Source organism: Lynx canadensis, chromosome D3, assembly GCF_007474595.2.
Source record: "Lynx canadensis isolate LIC74 chromosome D3, mLynCan4.pri.v2, whole genome shotgun sequence".
In the NCBI taxonomy this organism is placed as follows: Eukaryota; Metazoa; Chordata; class Mammalia; order Carnivora; family Felidae; genus Lynx; species Lynx canadensis.
The window spans coordinates 76,304,482-76,327,589 of record NC_044314.2 but is presented as its reverse complement, the minus strand read 5'-3'; the positions used below and the strand labels follow the sequence as shown (position 1 = coordinate 76,327,589).

General features: G+C 51.6%; 1 protein-coding gene and 1 long non-coding RNA gene across 3 annotated transcripts; both read left to right on the top strand.

The window, feature by feature from the left end:
* Positions 1-162: 162 nt before the first annotated feature.
* Positions 163-5,513, top strand: LOC115528596. Its single transcript, XR_003973313.2, has 2 exons — positions 163-521; positions 2,948-5,513. It is a non-coding gene; the product is annotated as an uncharacterized LOC115528596 (long non-coding RNA).
* Positions 5,514-6,811: 1,298 nt separating this feature from the next.
* Positions 6,812-13,473, top strand: ISCU (iron-sulfur cluster assembly enzyme). 2 transcript variants are annotated; one of them, XR_003973207.1, is made up of 6 exons: positions 6,812-6,948; positions 8,525-8,638; positions 9,471-9,581; positions 11,324-11,402; positions 11,681-11,818; positions 12,951-13,038. XR_003973207.1 is itself a non-coding variant. In XM_030336323.1 (5 exons), the coding sequence occupies exons 1-5, from the start codon at positions 6,835-6,837 to the stop codon at positions 13,034-13,036; spliced, it is 504 nt and encodes a 167-aa protein (XP_030192183.1). In that variant the 5' UTR covers positions 6,817-6,834; the 3' UTR covers positions 13,037-13,473. The 2 variants fall into 2 exon arrangements, 1 of the variants encoding a protein (XP_030192183.1); XM_030336323.1 differs by lacking the exon at positions 11,681-11,818 and having other exon boundaries at positions 6,817-6,948; positions 12,951-13,473.
* Positions 13,474-23,108: the final 9,635 nt, after the last annotated feature.

Sequence of the window (23,108 nt, the reverse complement as noted above, 5' to 3'; positions counted from 1 at the left end):
AAGTAGAAGCTGCCCGCGGCGTTCGCCTGCTCAAAACCCCGCTCTCGGGCCACCGAATGGGAAACTGTGAGCCTCGGGTGACGGGAAAATCTGGGAATACACGAAATTTTGTATTGCTTTTGAGACAGGAGACAGCCTGACCTTGGGCAGTTAGGAATAAGTGGCTCCTTGATAACAACAAGAGGGCAGAAAGGACAGGACCGTCTGAGACACCCACTTCCTGGGACAATCGGCCGGGGACCATATCCAGGTTCAGCAGCTGCACGGTTACTCCCCCTCAAAATGTCCCGCCACTGTAACCCATAGAAGCCCTCCCCTCGGATGCCCTCCCTAGTGGCTTTCTCCTTAAGGAGCCCCTCCGGGGTGGCGAGAGTCTCTTTGTTTCGTCCTCGCCCTCATAAACCTGGTGCCTGTGCTGCTCTTAACCTTGCTGATCGGTTCCATTTTTGAGAACACAATCCCGGCTTTAAAAAACGGTTACAGCTTTGAAGGCTCCTTGGAGATCTCCACGTCTTCTAACGGTAAGTAAGGAGCAGTCGGCACCCTCTTTTCCTATCTTACACGAACTCTCAAACTATGGGCACCTGTTAGCCAGTTAAGAGCGAATGGGGCGTTGCCATTCTCAAAGCCTCGGGTGACAGGTTCCCTGGGTCTCCTCCCAGCTGCGCCCCAAACGGAGTTGGGAACGTGGATGTATTGGAGACCCAGTTTCCCGATGCATGGGACTTAGGGGAGGGCAAACAACAACTGATGCGTCCTGACCGAACTATTCTTTGGCGGACGCCTGAAGGCGCTGGCGGAAACTGACCCCTGGCCGCCCGTTTGGGTATCCCGCTCAATTTTCCTCTTTCTGTCTCGACCAGCCTCTCCCTTCGGGAAATGAGTGGAGAAGCCCAGGACTGATCCCCCGGAAATCTTCCCAGGAGTGATCCGGGAGACTTCCAAGGGGTCCTACTCACAGGTTTCCCAAACTACAGTGGAAGGTGGCTACTTGCTTCCGATTCTGACACTCTGGCGTGGCTCATCTCCCCGGTCCGCATTTTCTACCTTTCATCTTCAAACTCCTCTTGTGGAGCTTATAGCCCTCACCCGGGCCCTGGAGCTTTAGTGAAGGTAAAAAGTTCCACATCTGTACAGACTTTAAGTATGCCTACTTGGTCCTTCATGGCCATGCTGTCATCTGGAGAGAAAGAAACTTTCTAACAGCCACTGGGACTCCTATCGAGTTCCATCAGGAGATAGGTCATTTACTGATCTCGGTGTGTGTGGGTGTGTGTGGGTGTGTGTGTGTGTGTGTGTGTGTGTGTGTTTCAATGTTTATTTATTGTTGAGAGAGTGCAAGCGGGGGAGGGGCAGAGAGAGGGGGACAGAGGATCCGAAGCAGGCTCTGCGCTGGCAGCACAGAGCCCAATATGGGGCTTGAACTCACGAACCATGAGATCATGACTTGAGCTGAAGTTGAACACTAAGGGACAGAGCCACCCAGGTGCCCATGACCTCAGTCTCTTCCCCCAACACACTGTAAAGGTCACCAAAAAGGACCAGATGAGGTTGCAAAGGGAAATAAAAGGACTGATGCCACAGCCAAACAGGTAGCTAATAGTGTTTCCCCATAAAAACAAAATAGCTCCTCTCTTTTGGGAACCCCCCCTTACAACCCATGAAACCCCAATGCAGCGACAAAGAAACCATGAGAGCCCTGTCCTGGTGATTTACCCTCTTGCCCTCGGGATGGCTACAGGATGAACAGGGGAAGATCTTGTTGCCCACTGCTACCAGATGGAAACTGCTTAAAACCTTCCATCAATCATCCACCTGGAAAGAGACGGGACACTTCAGCGGACGTGTAAGTTCTTCACAGGAAATAAAATTAGACTAGGGGCACCTGGGTGGCTCAGTCGGTTGAGCGTCCGACTTCATCTCAGGTCATGATCTCACAGTCCGTGAGTTCGAGCCCCCCATCGGGCTCTGTGCTGACAGCTCAGCGCCTGGAGCCTGCTTCCGATTCTGTGTCTCCCTCTCTCTCTGCCCCTCCCCTGCTCATGTTCTGTCTCTCTCTGTCTCAAAAATAAATAAAAACATAAAAAAAAAAATTTAGACTGTTGAGCAGGTGGTAGGATCCTGAGAAATATATCAATAAATAAATAAATAAATAAATAAATAAATAACCCCAAGCACCATCGGGTGGCTCCTCCAAGGAGTCCAACAAACAGAGTGTTTTCCTGGGGGAGGATTGGCCGGTATTTGCCAAAAACTCCAGGAATACACTACCTACTGGTGTGGGTGGGCACCTTCACCAGTTGGATTGAGGTCTTCCCCAGTAGGATGGAAAAGGCCCTGGAAGTAATTAAGACAATTGAACATGAAATTATTCCCCGATCTGGGGCGCCTGTTAAGCGTCCGACTTCGGCTCAGGTCATGATCTCGCAGTTCATGGGTTCAAACCCCGCATCAGGCTCTGTGCTGACCTCTCAGAGACTGGAACCTGCTTCGGATTCCGTGTCTCCCTCTCTCTCTCGGCCCCTCCCCCACTCGTGCTCTGTCTCTCTCTCAAAAATAAAGAAACATTTTAAAAAATTAAAAAAAAAATTATTCCCCGATTTGGGTTGCTTGAAAGCATTCAGAGTGATAATGGTCCATCACACAGGGCATCTCTGCTGCCCTAGGTATTCGGTACCACCTACATTGTGCCTGGAGACCCCAGTCCTCAGGAAAGGTTGAGAGGGCAAACGGGGTTCTAAAGAGGCACCTAAAAAAAGCTTGCTCAAGAGATGAGCCTCCCCTGGATACGGATCTTGCCTATTGCCTTGCTGTGAATGAGGAATACTCCTCAGGGCTGGTCTGGCTTTAGCCCCTCCGAGACGCTTTATGGAGACCCTTTCTAACCAACGACATATTATTTGACAAGTAACAAGTCAAACATGTCATTTCTCCTTCCAAATTCCAGAGGGCACTACAAGAAAACGAAAATACCACACGGCGCATACAAGGAGGACCTCTATTTGAGCCCGGGCATCCAGTTCTAGTTCAATCTCTTCCTCCTCCTTCCCCCTCTCTTCGGCCTTCCTGAGAGGACCCCTGCCCGGTGATCCTCTCCACCCCTTCTGCTGGTAAGATTTCAGGAGAAGATGCTTGGATTCACCACATTCGTCTAAAGTCCTGGCGAGCTCCAGACGATCCTCAGAAGGAAGGAGACAAGGACAACTGTGAGCCTATTGAAGACCTACAATTCCTCTTCAAGAAGTGCAGAGAAGTGCTCCGCCCCTTAAACGTCTCATAACAACACCATGACCCCTAGGGCTTTAATATTTCTATATCTCACACTCTTATGGTGCCGGCCGCCACGGGGAATCCTCGAGTGGGTTCCATTAATTTCCGCTGCCTTTATCTTAACTGACTGCTGGATCTGTGGGAAGGATTCTTTAGGCACAGTCGTCCCAGCCCCCACGTCTGTGTGGCTCTGAGCCAATGACACTGTCACCCCCTTCATCTCCTCTACCAGTCCTTTCTCCGGCGCTCACATTGAATGGCTGTTCTTCAAAGCCTGGAAGGAGGATACGGAAACTAAAAGGAACAACACCCCTTGGTCCAGCGGTACCCTCACCCTCTCCCGGTTGGACCGACTCCACCTCAACGCCAGTGCCGTCTTCCCAGTCTGCTTTGAAAATTCAACGTCCATCCCACACACGGGTCTCTTCACAGGTAATCTCCTCACATCTCAACGTAATCTCACATCCCAAGTCACTAGAGCCTCTGCGGAAGGAGTCCTGGAACTCTTCCCTCTGTAGTTCTCTCAGTGCGTGTAAGAACACTGATAAATATCACCTTCTCCTCGACGTTTCCTCCGAGCCCAGTATCCCCCAAAGCGCACAACCTCCTGCACCGCAGGCAATGTCCGTATAGCCAGAAGGTCTGCCGTCTCTTATAATTCAGCAAATTTAAGTCTGGCGTCCACACCACTCCTCTCGTCCCAAGAATTCTTCCTCAAAACATATCCCTCCAGCTTCCTTGCATCCACCATACGGGAAAGACTCAGACACCTCCCTAATTTGGAGCAGATTGTCAGGGGGCCCCCCTGCAACAAGTAGACCCCAAGCCCTCTTTACTTAAAACTTCCACGTAAACCTCTGGGTGGAAGAGGGTTTGTTCTGTGGAACCAGGGAGTACATCACGCTGCCGCCCTTATGGAGAGGGCGGTGCTTCCTCACTTTCATAGCTCCCCCAGCTGATGATGCGCCTGGTTCCAGCAGCATGCCGCAGGTTCTAAATGATCCTTGACCAGGGTCCGAAGGGTGGCTATTGCTCCCCTTCTGGTCTCTTTGTTCACTGGATTGTCGGGAGCGTCTGGAACAGCCGTAGGAGGCACCTCCGTAGACCTCTCAGCACAACTGGCCAAGACATTGAGGGAGACCATCAAGGGGATACAAACACCTGCGGAGCAGGTGAACTCCTTGGCAGGAGTCACACTTCAAAACCGACAGGCCTATGGGGCGCCTGGGTGGCTCAGTCGGTTAAGCATCTGACTTCGGCTCAGGTCATGATCTCGCGGTTCATGGGTTTGAGCCCCGCATCAGGCTCTGTGCTGACAGCTCAGAGGCTGGAGCCCGCTTCACATTCTGTGTCTCCCTCTCTCTCTCCCTGTCCCTCGCTCATGCTCGCTCTCTCTCTCAAAAATGAATAAACGTTAAAAAAAATAAAAACATTTTTAAAAATAAAAAACCGACAGGCCTGAGACTTGCTAACCTCAAGTGCGGGGGGTGATCCTGTGCCTTCCTTAAGGAAGAACGTTGTTTCTACATCAATAACGGGACAGATGGCCACACGTCTCGATTCCTCCAACGGTCTGGTCATCTCCACAGAGGCTCTTTCCAATTGGTGGGGCTCCCTAAGGGCTCAACTGTTGGCACTGGCTTTGGCCACTAATGGCTCCCTTATTAACCCCTTCCTTAATGCCCCTCTTAGGACTTTATATTCTCAATGCACTTACCTGGTTTGTTGCTTCTCACCCAGAGTCCTTTACACCTGCAAATGGTCCTATCAGTGTACCCAGCAATGGAAGTGCCACTAGACCTTTACGGGGGGCCACGAGACAGACCCCACAGGGAGGGACTCTAGCTGCCACTCATCTCCATGCCCCATCCCAGCATGAAGAAGTCAGAGAGGTCACCACCCACATACCCCAAGGGCAGTTGGGGTCACCTCCTCTAAGGGGGGACTGTGACAGGAGACAGACTGACCTTGGGCAGATAGGGATAAGTGGCCCCTTGTTAATAGCAGAGCAGAAAGTACAGGACTGTCTGAGACACCCACTTCCTGGAACAATCTGCCAGGGACCATATCCGTGTTCATTAGCTGCACAGTCACACCTCAAAAGGTCCCACCACTGTAGCCCATACAAGCCCTCCCTCTCCAACGCCTTAAGGAGCCTCCTCTTTAAGGAGCCCCTTCCAGGTCACAGGGGTCTCTTTGTTTCGCTCTCGTCCTAATAAACTTGGTGCTTGTGCTGCTCTTAACCTTTTTGGTCAGTTCCATTCTTTGGCTACATCAGAACACGATCGTGGGTTTTAAAAAGCAGTTACACATTTACATACGTGTAAAAGTACTCATAGAGGAAAAACTCCCTAACACAGCGCATGTTCCATCGCAACTTTAGACAGAAGTTGAGTCTTTGTACAGAAGTGCAGGCCATAGAGGAAGTCATGAAGTGATGATTGAAGGGAAGGGTTTGGCGCCATCTTGAGAAGGTCAAAAGGAATCTAGGCATAAACGCCTGCCTTCCCACCTAGCCAGACCTGGTGTTTGTTTCAGTCTCCGCAGTAACTGAGCCTCAAACGCAGAGAAAACAAGTTTTCAGGGGAAGGATCAATTGCACCATTCACAAGAAAAACCCATTTCCCAAAGAGATTCCTCCCCTTTATGTAATACCTGGTGCCTACTGGGCATTAAATATATGTGTGAGTTTTCTGGTTTTTTAAGATCATATTCTGCAAACCTCGATTAATAAATCACATTACTACACTTATTTAGAAACTCTTCATTTCCAAGCATTGTCATATAAATTATCTCTTTATGAAAAGAGAAATAGATGCAGACATAAATTCATATCTACACTTCTTTAAAAATCAGGGCACGGTGTGTTCGCGTCCTCAAGCTCATTTTTTAGTAGGAAAATACTGATGTTTATTTGGTGCCTCTCTCCCTCATTAGCAAGGTTAATTATGTAAGCAATGAATGTATTTTTTCTTTCCCTTGGATCCCCAAAGACTAGTACAGCGCCTTGCCACATGGTAGGTACTCAACGTTTATTTGCTCAATGAATGAATTGACCTTGAATTAGTACAAAAGTCAGGATCAAGGCTTAAAGAGGTGATGTCATTCGCATAGGGTCACACGGGAACCAGGGTTGTCAGAGCTTCCCAAATTAGTCTGCCTGGGCAACCTTGGACAAGTTACTAAATCTCTCTGACCCTCAACTCCTGAAGCTGAAAAGTGGGGGTAAGAGAAGCAGACTGGTTGATCCACTGCGCCCACTCCGGCGGTAGGCTTTGTGAACGCAAATCTGGGTCCCCATTGCAGCTTCAGCACCCCCTCACGGCCACAACCCTACAGGAAGAATTAGCCCTCCGCCTTCGATCCTTTAGCTCCGTGTCCCGCCCACCCCCGGAGGGGCGTGGTCAAGGCGGGGCCAAACGGGGACCTGTGCACAGAGGGGAAGGACGCAGGCGCGAAGTCGCGGTGACGTAAAAGGGTGCGCGCTCTAAGCGGAGAGCCGACTCGCGGGCTCACCCCTCCCCTCGGTCTCGCGCTCGGCCTGCGCAGGCGCAAGCCCGCAAGATGGCTGCGGCTGGAGCGGGCCGTCTGAGGCGGGCGGCGTCCGCCCTGCTGCTCCGAAGCCCGCGCGTGCCCGCCCGGGAGCTGTCGGCTCCGGCCCGGCTGTATCACAAGAAGGTAGGGGCTGATGAGGGGCTGCGCGGGGCCCGCACCGGCAAGGGGGCGGGAGGACGAGGACCACCTGAGGGACTCAGGTATGTCAGCGCCCGGCGGAGGCCCGGCCTGGAGAGGAGCGGTTGCGGGGTTGTGCGCGGCCTCGGGAGCCCCCAGTGCAGCCAGGGTGGGGGCCGTCCCCTCGCGCGCCTCTGCCTGGACTAGCTTTCGTTTGCTGCGCAGTGACTACCTGCGCCTGAAATAAAACTAACCGCTGCCCGTGGGCCCCGCCGCTGGCTGCGATTTCGGGCATCTCAGCCTTAAAACGCAACAGCCCGGGAAGGAGGCCTCTGTTGTAATCTGGCAGCCTGACTTCAGGGATGAACGCACACACTGGCGCGGGCTCCGGCTTCAGCCAGGCTATTGCCCTGGCCAGGTGACCTTGGGGAAGTCACTGCTCTGCGCTGAACCTGTTTTCCCCATTTGCAAAATGAGGTCTTGGCATTCATCTACACGAGCTAGGTAGTGCTCGTGGAGTCCTCGGCCTGGTGCCCAACACACGGAGATCATCTGTGGTGCGGGTCTTGCTGTCGGAGCCCTTAGGCTCCGAGTGGAGTCAGACTCGTAATCAACAGTCACAATATTTTAATTTTTGTCTTTTTTGGCGGACGGAAAGGAAAGGAGCCGGGGGTGTAGGGACAGGTGCGTAGTTTGCAGCCCTTGCCTTCCGAGGGCGTGGAGTCCCCTAGACATGAAACTCTCCCACTCAGGAAAGGACTACCTGAAGGACGCGGTAAATCAACATGGGGCAAAAAGTCCCGATTTAGCTTACTATTTTGTACGTCCTTGGGCTTGGAGTCAAAATCCGTGGTCGAATAAGTGGGGAAAGCAAACTGGAAGGTAGGGAGACTTAACGACTACCTGGTAGACAAGCCTCGAGGTTACATTAAAGCCTTTTGTATGCCAGATTATCATTCCGTTCTGGCTTCTGCACGGTTGCAGGGACTTCGCTCCTCCCCCACCCAGGGGTGTGTTTTGTTGACAACACACGCTCCGCGAACGTGGGCTAGCAGCCTTTCAACCACCAGGGTGCGCTGCTCCACCAGAGCGATTTCAGGGCCTTGAAATACAGTCATAGGACGGTTATTTTATCACACACAAATGCATTCCATAGCATTGTTCCTCCTGGAACATTCTCCTTGAGGCTTCTGGGCAGTCCTTCAATTGCTGGACCATAATTCATTTTAGAATTGTTAATAGTAATCATTACCCTTTGAAGATGGATTTTATTTGGAAATAACATAAATGCTATTTGATCCCAATGACTTGTGATTAAAAACCCTGTGGAATTAAGACATGATTTTGCTGATTTTCCTCCAGCATCTCAAATGTCTGAAGGTAGTTGGAGAAGAGCTACAAAAAGATGGGGTTATAAAGTCTCACGGACATAAAGTGTAAGCCCTTCTGCTGAGGTGAAGTTTGGTGTTCAGTGATTGTCAGGTTCTGCTTGCTGGCTGCAAGGAGCTTACCATCAAGTGGGGGGGGGGGGGGCGGTAACAAGAAAGAGTGATCATGTCTTCTCTTAACCTTCTCATTTCAGGTTGTTGATCATTATGAAAATCCTAGGAATGTAGGGTCCCTTGACAAGACATCAAAAAACGTTGGAACCGGATTGGTGGGAGCGCCAGCTTGTGGTGATGTGATGAAATTACAGGTGCCACTGGTTTTCATCTTTTAGTTCACAAACCTACAGCATTTCATTTGGTCTCCATCTGGATTCCTAGGACAGGATGGGATGAGCTGCTGTCACCAATCATTAGAGTGGGAGCTGAGTGTTAGTTCTTCTTAATACACTATGCCGACCCCTTCTGACAGTAAACCAGTCTCCCTTTTCTACTGTCTCAGCTTAAATTCCAACCTCAGCTCGGTAGAGTTTCAAAGGAAAACCACAACCGTTCAGTTAGCAATCCCCGGTGAGACAGGAAATGGCAGTATATCAACCCTCCCCCCAAATGGGAGACAACACAAAGGGAGGGACTGGCACTTTGGGTAAACTGTAACTTTGACCACATCTACTTCACCTTGGGGAGTGAGTAGGAAGCTTGCCAGAGGTCTTCATGCCTGTCTTGGAAAACAGAAAGGGGAGGCAGGAGGGAACCACTAGATGTCATTTCATGCCAAACTAAAAAGCATTAACCAGAGGCCTTTATTGCAGACTCTCCCAGGGCTTAAAGATACAGATTGACTGAGAGCCATGAGCAGCAGACCTTCATAGCCAAAAAGCAAGCTAGGATTGCAGAACAAAAACAAAACACGGAGGGAGGGGGGCACATTCTTCAGCCTGTCTTTACCAGGTAGGCCTGTATAGTTGTGATAGTTGTTCCTGCACTTTTGACCACTGAGCCCTTTGCCAAAGCAAAGCAAATTTAGTGGTCATTAATGTCAGAACTTAAAAGTGTGAAAATCAAGACCAAAGCCCTTGGGGAGAACCCAAGTTCTACAGGGCGGCACCAGGAATCACTGCTTAACTCCTGTCTCTTTTTCAGATTCAAGTAGATGAACAGGGGAAGATTGTGGATGCCAGGTTTAAAACATTTGGCTGTGGTTCTGCAATTGCTTCCAGCTCATTAGCCACCGAATGGGTAAAAGGGAAGACGGTAAGGTTGCCTACAAACTGAGAGAATTAAATCACATTCCCAACAAACCTGCCTCTGAATTCAGGGAAGGGTCTTGTTGGGGGCGGGGAGTCACTGTGATTTTTTTTCAAAATATTCTAATAATTTTTTAAATTTCTCCTACTCAGGTTTTGATTAAATTCTTCTCTACGTTGAGAATTACGGATAATTTTGTTAGGTGTATTTTAATGGGGGCGGGGGGGTTGGTTGATCATTTTTATTTGTTCAGGGATTTTGATGGTTTTACTTTTGTTTTTAATTATGTAGAAACAAAAAAGAACTGGCTTTCTCCCAGGTTGCTGATTATGTTATAATTTCCTAGGAGTTTAAGGACGGGAGAGGTTATATCGTGGTTTGTGTTCTTGTTTATTTCCTTCCATCATATTTCAGGAAGGACTGCAGGTGGCTTGTAAGGATTCGTGAAATAACAAACTAGCCTGTGCTAAAAGAGGGATTAAAGAATCAAAAACAGCGAAGATGGAGGCAAAGTGAACAAATAAATCAGAACAGTGATCCCGGTGGCTGATCAGCAGGTCCTCAGAGGGTAGAAATGAGAGAGGCTGGAACATCTTTTCCGTCCTTTTCTCTGCCAAAGCCTCTTTCCCAGCAGCTGCAGAGGTAGAAGCTCCCAAATGCAGTGAAGAGCTGGAGTTTCTAAAATCCAGTCATTAAAACCTCTCCGAAAAGCCAAAACGCAGGGCTGCTTATCTTTGCAGCCCCAAGGGATCAAGTCCAGGGAGCTGAGTCACGGAGGGGTGTGCTTGGGGAGCTGGGCAGCTCTACAGCAATGTGGAATGCCAGGCCACGTGCCACCCGCCTCCTGGGGCTCAAGGCCTTCTGGCTGGCAAGCTCCTCTGGCGAGCACACACCTAACCTGTTCCGGCAGGAGGTGGCTCTGAAGTCATTTGTTAAGCACTGTCCTCAGGGAAAGGGGAAGTGAGACAAGGCACCTGTGCTCCCAGGATCTGGCCTTTGAGTTGTGACCAGAAAGTGGAGGAAAGGGGGCCTTTCTATGACCTTGAAGTCCTCCTATCTGAGTTACTAGGAACAGAATGTGAAGCATAATCATTGAAGTCAGCAGAATTGGGAAACTGGGGGGCAGATGGGGAAATCTGGCATTCCTTAAGCAGTGGGGCTCCATGCCATGTAGGCCTGCCTCACGTGCCCTTGGGCACTCAACCAAACCCAGGCATCCTTTTCAGTGTGTTTCAAGGAGACAGGTCTTCCTTTAGGCAGAGGAGGGGCCTAAAGAGACCTCTCACCCCAAGACCTGTCTGTGCCACTGGCCTATTTGCCATCTCTCTGACCTCGCTGACACTCTTTAGCACTTCTAGTTGAAGGGATTTATTCTAAACATTTGGTATAAGACCATCAGTAAAGCTGGTATTCACAAAACCAGAATAGGAAATCCCTGCCTTTAAAAAAAAAAAAAAGACTCGTGTCGCTGGCCTCCAGCAGACCCCTAAGGGACTCCTCACTGGCTGGCTTGTGGGACCATCTTTGTCGGCCTTGCTGACCCTGGCCAAGCGCTGGGGTGTGTGAACTCCACCCTTGAGCGTCCCAGCTCAGCCTTGATGCACAAGCGAGGGGCCTTTGGGGCTGTTAAAGGGAAATCATCCCCCACCACCCTGTCCGGAGGGCCTCTTTGACCTTCTCTTTTCTTACTGCCTGTTCTTTAAGCGAGAGCATCGCTGCTAAAACTGTTGGTCTTTCACGTGTCTCAGGTAGAGGAAGCCCTGACCATCAAGAACACAGACATCGCCAAGGAGCTCTGCCTTCCCCCCGTGAAACTGCACTGCTCCAGTAAGTCTCTGCTCCAGAATCCAACAAGCTGGGGCAGTTGGGAGTTTGTCATGTATCAGCTGGCATTTGTGCAGGGTACGGGCAAGTCCATTTTCATCGCAGAGTCTGTCTCTGTGGCCTTGAGAGGGTTAAACCCCGGGTGACACAGTCGTCTCCAGGAGGATCTTCCAGGAGGTCGTGTGTGCTGGGCATCATGCTGAGCACTTCGTGGCATCATTTCTCAGCCTCAGAAACGTCTGCTAGGCCACAGAAGGTGTCATTACGTCTCCCTCTTACAGACCAGGAAAGCGGGGCTCAGGTTAAAGCGCCCCAGTTCCATGGCTTCTAAGTAGGAAAGCCAGCACCTAGCCCCCAATCTCTGATGCCAGAATCTGTGCTGTTCCCACCCCATCGGAGTCAAGTTCAGACCAGTAAAGGTGAAAAGCTTTTGCCACGATCCCATCTGTTGTATGTGTGTTGTCACGTCCTTTCCCAGGCACTGTTCTGTCGAGGTCTGCATCTGTGTACGGGATGACCAGGTCCGCTCGTTCACTAGTCCCCTCTATGCTGTCCTAAGCGAAAGCCCAGATGCCTGAACACCTCTACGTGGCTTTCTAGTTCAGTCTCTGCCTTAAGTCTAAAGCTTTTTCCATCCTCTCTCTCAACCTTCTACGGGAAGGAGGGAATGAGAAATGGCAGCTTCACTTACTGATGGAGGTTTACTGACCACATTAGTTACAAATCAGCAGAGAGCCCGGTCTCCTGCCCAGGGTAAGACCCCCAGGAGAACAGAGTGCTGGGGCAGGGACGTGGAACACAGCCTTCAGGAAGTCTGCTGAGACTGGAGTTCTTTCCACCTGAGCTGGACTTTCAAGTACCCAGGAATACAGGCCATAGCTCATAAGCATTTTCACACGGCTTCAGAAAACCCCCCCAGCCGCCTCTTTTGGCCGCCTCCTTGGGTACCGCAGCCTTCAGCTGCCGCTCTCTGCCGCTGGCTTGCTTGCTGCTGTCATTCCAGCACTCTTCATTTCTATTTTCCCCCATAGCGTCATTTGTAACATTGACTCCAAAGTAAAAGTGTTCAGGCTTGGGGTCTCTGGAGAGTAACGTGGCAGGTGCCACCTGTTGGCAATACGTAAGTCATGCCAGCTTGCGCAGCCAGCATCCACCACCTTTATTCCTGACCTCCACGTGAGCAGACGAGACCATTTCTCCTGTCCCTCCGATGCATCAGACACTTGGTGCAAGTCCTCATGCTATCCCAGCAAGAAAACAGTGTCCCAGTCTTATAGAAGAGAAAGGGCATTCCAGGAGGCTGAGGGACCAGGCCCAAATCCCACGTATTTAAACCCCAGTGTGTCTCCAGAGCCACTGGACAGGAGCAGCCTGGCTCAGGAAACGGCTGGTTGGCTTTCCAGGCTTGCCCGTCGCCCCCCGCACCCTGGCTAGTCGGCTCTGTTAAGCCCTTCCCAGCACCACGGCCCTCCAGCTCTGAAAGATGCGATTCCTAAGACTCTGTCTGTAGAGCCTCCAAACTTAGCTGGTCTTTCCTTGTGCCACTTCCAGTGCTGGCTGAAGATGCGATCAAGGCTGCCCTGGCCGATTACAAACTGAAACAAGAACCCAAGAAGGGAGAGGCGGAGAAGAAATGAGCCCTCGGCGAAGCGACCGGCCGGTCATATACGCTGTTCGTCCACCCGCCACACAATCACCGTAGATGTTCAGAAGCCCCTCACGCTACAGTACGAGACCCTCTGAGACACGCACAGCACTTGCTGGTCACGTTGTGGCTCTAATGCAAGCAAAATACACAGTTTACTCGTTCCAGACCCCGTGCTTTCTTTCAGCCCCCTTTTATCGCCTTAACCCAGTTTGTGTATATTTTGAATTGTGTGCATGGCCTCAAAGCTGAAATCAGGAACAAAGTCTGCTGTGCTGGTCCACGAAGTGCACCGATACCTCGTTTCAGCTGACCCTGTCTGAGGAAGATTACCAGTAGAAGGCCTTGGTACGATTATTTGAGAGAGCCAATTATTGTACATAAAACAGATTTGCATATATCTATATAATAAAAGAATGTAAGACCATGTTTTTCTCTGGTAAGCCTTGTCTCTTGGATCCCTCACTCACCCCCAGGTGCCGCCCGGAGCCCCCTGGGGCTCCCAGGTACTGAACCGTGACAGTGTGTGCACCTTTCTCAGCAAACTGGTCAGTAAAGACCACTGACAGAGATGGCCAGATGTGTGTCACATTTTATGGAATGGGGTGAAGGTGAAAGGAGAGGGCCGTCTCTGTTCGTGGTTCTTTGCAAACTAATAGATTGAGAAATAAATCACATTAAAATACAATGTGATAAATAAATTAGCACAGGTCTTTATAGTAGGGATTCCTCCCTGTGGGAGGAAAGGCTGTTAACGTTTCAGAGAACTGTCCCAGCTATTTGGAACCTTGACTTTAAAAATGAATTCAGCTACAATTTTGACCCAAGAAATTGATTTGGGTATGTATAGATCACTGACGGAATTCAGATTCATACTAAAGACTGTGACAGTACAACTTTAAAAAAAAAGGGGGGGGGGTGCCTGGGTGGCTCAGTCAATTGGGCATCTGACTCGATTTGGGCCCGGGTCGTGATCTCACAGTTTGTGGGTTCGAGCCCTCCATCAGGCTCCATGCTGACAGTGCGAGCCTGCATGGGATTCTCTCTCTCCCTCTCTCGTTGCCCCTCCCCACTCGCTCGCTCTCTCTCAAAATAAGTAAACAACAACAAAAAAACACCCGGGGGATGAGTTGAAAATGGAGATTTCTAGACCCATCATTCCACTTTAGGTCCCCTTTAGATTCTTTTTTTTTTCCCCCCAATGTTTATTTTTGAGAGAGAGAGAGAGAGAGAAACAGTGCAAGTGGGGGAGGGCAGAGAGAGAGGGAAACAGAATCCCAAGCAGGCTCCAGGCTCTGAGCTGTCAGCACAGAGCCCGATGGGGGCTTGAACCCATGAACCGTGAGATCCTGACCTGAGCTGAAGTCAGACACTTAACCGACCGAGCCACCCAGGTGCCCCCCGGCAGGTGATTCTAATGCCTCTGACTTCTGATGGCCTGGGTGGTTCTGGATAGTGGTGGAGGAGCCCAGGCGCAGGGAGGGAACTTCCTTTGTCCATTCTCTGCCATGCCCTGCACAGGGATGGTATTTGAGTAGCTCATTCGGAGCTGTCTGCACATGTACAGTGACCTGAGGTTTTAAAACATCCGTCCCTGGCTCAGGCATGAATAACATTCTACCCAGCATCCCTCCTGACCCTCATCTGCCCCCGGAGCTGTGGGTATCATTTTGAGGTACCCCACAGTCCTGCATCAGCCAAAATCCCACTTAAAAAGGCCCAATTTTCTAGCAAAAACGTGATCTTAGAAAGTACCATCTAACCGTCTCAAATCTCCAACTCTTCAAAAGTAAAAAAAAAAAAGAAAGAAAACGAAAAGTCCTCTGAGTCCTGGTGGAAGGCGCAGAACTTCAAAGCCCATTCCCTCCACAGAGCGGGGCCTTTATAAGAATCTCAAATTAGGGCCACCGGGTGGAGCCATGTCAAAATGTCCCGTGTGGCACACTCTACTATTTAATTCACCATCCCTCTAGGCTAAGCCGGTCCCGTTGCCTTCTTTATTATATGTGGCCACACTGCAATTCCCCACCGCTTTTCTCTGTAATTTAAAAAAATGAGACATTTCTGTCCCGGTTAACATCCCCTGAGACTCGAACCAGAATTCTACACGCCACGAGCTGCTCGCAGACGGCCACAGCAAGATTACCAGAACAGCCCAAACCTCAAAGTAGGTGTTTGTGCAGCGAAAAGGAGTGATTTTTTTTTTTTTTTGACTTACATTCAAGACCCTCCTTTCCCCAGACAAGTCTAGTGGTAACCACACGAGGGCATTGCGTACCCTTCCATGAGCTTAAGGCTAGGTCTCTGCATCTCTAAGGAAAACCTCCACGGAGAGATCTTGACGTGCAAGTCGGAAGAGTCCATCACGCACCCAGGCCCTGACGTTTGTCATCCGTTGATTGGCACGTTGATCAGCCCTCTGAGGGGGCCCTTATTTAAACTGACTCAAGCCACAAGGCCCAGGCTTCTTCCTGGTTTCCCGCTGGCAGGACACATCAAAGATTCCTCCCGAGGGCCAGAGGCTCACCTGGGCCTTGAGAATTCACATGAAGGGAAACCAACACGGGATAAGCCCCCGTGCGTTCATCTGGCCAACTCGCCACCAAGCACCACGGCCCTTGGCTGGCTGTGCTTCAGGACCGTCCGGGGAGCCTGCTTTAACCCCGACGCCCGATTAAATCTGATGTCCCGAGGGTGGAGCCTGGGCGCTGGTATCTTTTAAAAAGCTCCCCAGGAGTTTCCAGGATGCACCCACGGGCGAGAACCGCGGCACCCTTTGCAAATCAGCCTGCTAAGATTATTTCAGTGGAGGCTCACAGCCCCGTGAGGTGTCACCTCCCATCTCCAAAAGAGCTCCTGAGTCCCTTCCTCGCTGGCCCCCAGCGTCTGCCTGAGTCGAGGCCATCGTCCTCTCTCTCCTGGCCCCCGCAGTGGTCTCCCTGCCTCCAGCCTCACTGTTGGGATCCGTTTCACACGTGGCTGCCGGAGGGGTCTTCCTAAACAAAAGTGACTCCGTCGCTCCTTTTCTTAAAACCTGCCCGTGGCTCCCTGTTGCGCTTCAGACAAATTCCAAACTTCCTACCACATCGATGGATTTGCCCCAGCCATGCTGAACCTTACTGTTAGGCTTTTCCCTTGCTTCTGGCAGGAATGCCCTCACCAGGCATTCTCCCTTAACCCCCACTCAGCCTGGGAGCCTCCTCTCAGGCATCACCTCCTCTGAGAAGCCTTCCCAGATTGTCCCAGGTTGAGCTAGGTGCCCCTCTCTGCTCCCGCAGTCCCCTATACTTCTTAATTACATACGTGTCATAGACAGCACTGCAATTTGCTTTTCTCTTGTTTTTCCGTATCATTGCACAGACATTAAGTCTTTTTTTTCACTTTTAAATAGGTAACATACCACGAGAAAAAAATTCAAACAGCCTGAAATGGAAGAGTCCTATATAAGTTTCCTTGCCATCCTTAATCCCCCAGCCTCCTTCCCCAAGGCAATCTCTAACACTTGTTTCGTAGGTGTCCTTCTAGAAATTCTCTAGGCATATCCAAGTATACGTGTGTTTAAGTAGACCATCCTTTTGTTTCTTTTTCACACAGGTGGTAGCATACTATACATACTTCTGCCGTGTTTATTTTCCTCTTGACCATATTTCTGAAGGCCATTCCCTCTCCGTTCCTATAGACCTGCTACATTCATCACAGCTGCACAGCATTCTATAGATGAAGGTCCATAATTTAGTTTTCTGTTGATGATTACATAGATTATTTTCATGGCAATGTCTTAATTATGGGACCCAGCATCTGGTACAGTTCTCAACTTACTAGGGGATTCCCTGAATGCTTATTCGGTGTATGAATGGATGGGTGTTTGGATTGGTGGGTGGATGGGTGGATGGATGGATGGATAGATAGATAAGTGGGTGGGTGGATGGGTGAGTGGATGGATTGGTAGGTGGGGGGGATGGATGGATGGATGGATGGATGGATGGATGGATGGATGAATGGGTTCATGGGTTAAGTGTCCACATAGATGGATGGATGGGTCAATGAATGGGTGGGTAAACAGAAGGGTGGATGGATGGAGGGTGTGTGAGTGGGTGGGTAGGTGGGTAGATGGATGGACGAACACATGGGGGGGATGGGTGGGTTAATGGGTGAATGGATACATAGATGGATAGTGGGTGGGTGGTGAATGGATGGACGGATGGACAGACAGAGAACCAGGCTCAGAATGGTGAAATGGCTTGCCCCCGATGACACAGCCAGGAAGCAGAAGGCCAGCACTCTGCTGAGGTCCTCTATCCACCTCCCACCCCTTTCAAAGCACCACACCACAACTATGACCATGTCTCTAATTTAACCTTCCCTAGATGTTATTCCTGGATTTGGGCCACTTGGGACCACATCAGAATGCACAGTTTTAGAACCTCCCATTAAGCATGTCCTGTCAAAACTGGCGGTCTCTATCCTGGAGTCTTATTGAAATGCCAAGCAAATGAGAGGCATCTCTTGATAACTGAGGCCCCTTGAACTTCAGGGAGGAATACAGACTCTGTCCACCCTCATGACAAGACAGAATACTTATAGGTCCCACTGAGTCTCGGTAGAGTGAGGGGACACTGCAGACGAGCTCCAGCCCCAACCAGAAGATGGATGAGAAACACATCCCTCATCAATGGCTCTTTCTGGCCCATCTACTTGCTTTCTCCACCCTCCAAGGTGACATCAGCCAACCCCTCCAAAAACCACCTCCCCAGAGAAGGCCATGTCCACAGAGAGGCAGCAGCAGCACAAAGCCGAGTGAGCTTGGAGTGCTGGAATCAGACAGGGGGGGTTCAAGTCCTGGCTGCCACTGTGGGGCCCCAAACAGGAGACCTCAACCACCCCAAGCCTCAGTTTATTCATCTGCAGAATGGGAACGATAACAGTACCTACCCAGTCGGGTTGACCTGACAACTGAATGAAAGAATGCAATAAAGCATATGATACATAGAGTTCATTATTGTTATGGTGTCTGTTATGATTACGCACAACAGCTCAGCCCTGACTACGGACCAGGCGCAGTTGCTGGGTGTTTCTGTAGATCAGCTCGTTGGCTCCTCCCAGGAGACTCCTAACCTGCTATTATTATCCCATTCTTCAGATGAAGAAACCACCAGCTAAAGGGAATGTCCAAGATCACACAGCCAGGAAGTGACAGAGGAGGGATTCTAGCCCCAGGCTGCCTGATCCGGAGTCCAGGCCCTTTGCTTACTACGACTCCACTCATCCTCTCTACTGCCATTATTACTATGAGCGTGGGTATCATTACTACCATTACAAATAGTAGCTATTGTTACTTCTACTGTTACTACTCCCACTACTACTGTTACTCTTTTTAAAATACCACAACCTCAAGGCTTCCAACCTATGGTATGTTCACCACGAGACCAGCCCTCACACTAAGTCCTTCAAAGTCACACAGAGCTCTCGTCTGGCTGCACAGGGCAGGAAACACACAGATGTGACTTCTGTCACACATGGCTTGTTGGGCAAGCTCCCTCCACGGTGCTTGGCCAACCACAGGGTATGGCTATGCCCCAGGCCCAGCCTCAAATACCACCACCGCCCTCCCCGCCCAGCTATCTTTGGAAAAGTCATGTTAGGCACCTCAGAGAAGCCCAGCTCCCAGAATAACTCCAGAAGGCCCCCCGGGTGAGGACAACTATTATTGCCCTTAGAGCTGCTTGTGCCCAAGAAGTTCCAGGGGCCTCCCATCCTGCCCCTGGCACCTTAAGCCAATGGGTCAAAGGAAGCCCCAATGTGGAAACTGGGCTGGACACCCCTCTACCCAAATACCTCCCCACCACATGCAGCCCTGCGTCACTGGCCCCCTGAGTCACTTAGGGAGCAACCCTGAATGAGGACTTGGGGGCTTGGGTTCTGACCCCAGCTCTGCCGTGACCTCTGCATGTGACTTTAAGCAGGCACTTCACCAAGCTGAGCTTTGATCTCCCTTTCTGAAAAATCAGCAGAAAGCTAGCCCCTAAGTCATAGGACTGCTGTAAGGACTGAACGAATTATCCCAGCTCCAGTCAAAAAAGAAACAGAGCCAGGCATGCAGTTAGCGCTCAATAAATGTTAACCATCATCACCTTCACCTTCACCACCACCACCATCCCCAGCATCATTATCATTATCACCACCACGTCCCCCGTCATCATTACCACCATCATTATCACCATCGTCATCATCACCAGGATCCCCATTATCACTGCCACCATCACTGTCATACCCATCATCGCCATCGTTATCACCATCACTGTCCCCATCGATAGCACCATCATTGTTACAGGTCAGGTTCCCCCAAGAAGCCGACTCTGATATGCAAGGTAGCATGAGGGGTATTTATCGGGGCGTGTCCCTGGCGTCAACACCTGTGGAAGGGTGGGTAAAAAAGCAGGACTGGGCAGAGGGAGGACATGGGCAGCAATGTGCCCCCGACAAAACTGCCCGTCGATCCCATGAGGAGCTCTAAGTCTGACAGCCCCTCAGACTTGTCTGGCATCTGGGCGCTTGGCACTTACAGTCTCTAGAATTTATCACAATCTGGGGTTCAGAGGAGACCTGCATATTGTAAGAAGAAGAGCCAAGGGCTTACCCCCAATGAGGAATTCCGTTATCTGTGGGGTTTACTGTCTGGGGGCAAAGGAGCTTTGTGGGAGCTTCTCACACTGTCCCATTTGCCCCGCAGCCCCAGCGTCTTGCTCACTTTCCCACAACAGCAGGGCCCCTGGGGACCATCTCCCTTCAAGCGGGTGCTCATCTGTTCTAACCCCAAAGGCTTGGGACAGCGTGGCCCTGCTTCCTGGCAAGCCTTCTTGGGCGGCCGCCGGGATCTGTCTCCTCTTGACCTTTCCCACTCCTTTTCCTAGGGAGCTGAACCAGAGGATGGTCTGCTCGTGCAGGCGAGTCCCTTTCCGGCTGAGCTGACAGAGCTGAGGGCCTCAGGGAGGGAGTCTGGGTCACGGCCACCTGCCCTTCGTGGCCACGAGCAAGCGTGGGCCTCCCTCATGTAGAAAACCCGCGAGGGGCTGTTACAGGGCAAAATGAGGTCGCGTGATCAAAGTGGCCAGGACAGCCAGGCACTCAGTAGGTGCTTACTAGATGCTCCTTCACCCACAACACGGGCCCTTAGCGGGCGCCACAGGGCAGAAAGGAGACGTCAGGATTTATGCCAAGCAGTGGCTTCCCACCGAACCTCTCTCTCTGGCCTCGGAGGCCCTACCTGCCTACCTTGTGTCCCGCTCAACCCATTCCAGCCCCAGTGGCCTCTCCCTCAGACTCCCCAAGCTCATTCCCACCTCAGGGCCTTTGCACTTGCTGGCCCCTCTGCCCAGAGCCTTCTTCCCCAGAGCTTCCCAAGACTGCCCCCTCCGTTTGGGTCCTACCTCACCCCATCCACCCCTGCTCAGGTAGAAACCCATGCCTGCCGTCTAGCTCATCATACTGTTTATTTTCTCCACAGTACACAGCACTCTGGATTTACCTCGCTTGGGGAGGGCACGTCTGAGGATTCACCACTGGATCTCTGATGCCTAGAACAGTAACTGTGTACCACAGAGGAGGCCCTCCCAAAGGCCCATTCTGGCCACAGGTCCCGGAAAAGGGTAGGAGGCAAAAGGAAGACCTGTTCTCCTTCCCTGGGCAACTCTCTCTCCTCTGTCCGCGCGGTTTCTCTGCACAAGGAGGGGACCGGACCCAATGAATCCATATTCCCTTCCAGCTCCAACAAAAAGATTCCACAAACTTGGACAACTTCTCATTTTAGCCAATAACCAGCTCATGCCAGGACATGATTCATCTCCGCCGATTTAGCCTAGCAACCAGCCCTTTTCCCCACACCCCCGAATCAACCTCCCCCCAAGAAAAATTCCTCCCCCGCCACACACCCGCCCCACCTCCCCGCCCCCCCACCCCCCCCACTTCTGGCATCCCGGAGAGGAATGCGAGCCTTCAAGATCCCCCCCCCCCCCCCCGTCTGTCTGCCACCAACATTTTAACGCAACCTCAGAATGTCTCGGGCTATGTCTGGAACAAGCTGGGGGGAGCTGTTCCCCCCCGGGATTAGTACAGGAAACAGCAGCAGAAGTCAGGCAGGCAGAAAGCGCTGACCCAGCACGGGGAGATCATTTCTATTCTGATGCCTCACCCTCCTCTTACATCCAGCTCCTGAGGCCTTGAAAAGTGTCTGCGTTTTAGAGAGGAAGGGAGGAAGCGAGGGGAGACCGGGAAAGCGAGCAGGGCAGCGGGAGAGTCCATGCTCGCTAAGGACCCGGCTCATTCAGATTGCCCCAGGGATGTTTGCATACAGTCCCCACGGTGAGAGAAAGGAATTGCCTCATCTTCGGAGATACTGGAAAGCAGTTAATAAACCTCAATACCCGTTCGCAACACAAAATCTTGGCGATCTAAGAATAGAAAGGAATGTCCTTGACTTGGAAAGGGATATTTACCAGAAAACTACAGCAAACATTATGCCCAGTGGAAAACCGTATAAGCACCCCCCATCAAGATCAGGCACGAGGCAAGGATGTCCACCTCCTCAAAAAAAATTATTTTAATATGTATTTATTTTTGAGAGAGAGTCAGACACGGAGTGCGAGCGGGGGAGGGGCAGAGAGAGGGAGACACAGAACTGGAAGCGGGCTCCAGAGGCCGACGCGGGGCTCGAACTCACGAACTGTGAGATCACGACCTGAGCCGAAGTCAGAGGCCTAACCGACTGAGCCACCCAGGCGCCCCTCCACCTCCTCAACCGGCACCTTCTCCACCATCACCACCACAGTAACACCCATCATCGTCTCCTCCACAGCCTCTACCCTCCTCCAGCACCTCCCCCTCCCCTTCTACTATCACGACCCCCCCCCCCCCCCTTCACCGTCATTCTCCCACCACCAGTCAACACTGACGACAGTCCGGGACGTGGGCTGGAGACCCGCCTCGGCCACCACCCTTCTCGGTTTGCCCGTCTGTACCTTGAGTGGTAGGACCGTACTAGCTGTTTGCAAACCACACTCCACTGAGCACTCGGGGCTCGTGCAGGGGCACAGGGAGGCGAACAGGTGCCCTCCGGGGGCAGCCCGTTCCCCCTCCAAAATACAGCTCTTCTCTCATCCAACTTGGGGTAGGAGTCCTGGTGAGAGTTTATGAAAACAAAGGAGTCTGTGGCTCAACAGGGTTGAAAATCAGCGGATACGCGATCAACACAAGCGGAGACTAAGGATCGTAGCAGGTGACTCATGGGAGAAGGACTCTGTACGAAGCCCCCGATTCACCGATAATCCAACAGCCCACCTAGGAAAAAGACGGAAAACCTTGGCGGCGTTGCCAAGGACGGAGGGGAAGGGGGGCACTCCCGGACCAAGATGGGGGTGGAAATGGTGCTGCCCTTGGACAAGTCGTTTGGGAGCACCTGGTGCTCCCACCAGAAGGACCTACAGGCAGGAGTGCCCCGTGCGTGCGTCTGCAAAGACACACACGTGCAGGGCACCCTCAGAAATATGTGAGGACACAGGGCCACCCAGCTCTGCCACCTGTGACCGCCCTTCATGAGCTCACCTGGCACCTGCTGTGGCCCCCGCACACCTACCCAGAGGGACCCTGAAACTGGCTCCGTTCTGGGGCCACCCGAAGCCCAGGGGAGCGGGAGTCTGGGCTCACACCTCAAAAAGGGGAGCCGCCCGTAAAAGTCCATCAGGTCAAGGCCACTTCCTGGGGCTCATCGTTCTTTCCCTTCATGTAAGGTAGTCAGTAAACCGCAAGGAGGTTGAGTTCCCAGGCCAGACCTAGGATCTGAGCCCTCTCCCCCACTCACCGGCCGTGTGACCTCGGAGGGGTCAGCTCACCTCCGTCAACAGTTCGCAGAGCAGGGACGGCTTCCTCATGGGCCAAATGAAGCTGAGCAAAGCGACTCCGTAGCGATTTTTCCAATGGGATCGTTTACGTGGAAAGCAAATCGGGAAACGCTGACGATATTCGCGCTCCAGGCCCTTGCCTCGCAAAGCAAGTGCTCTCTGAACATCCTC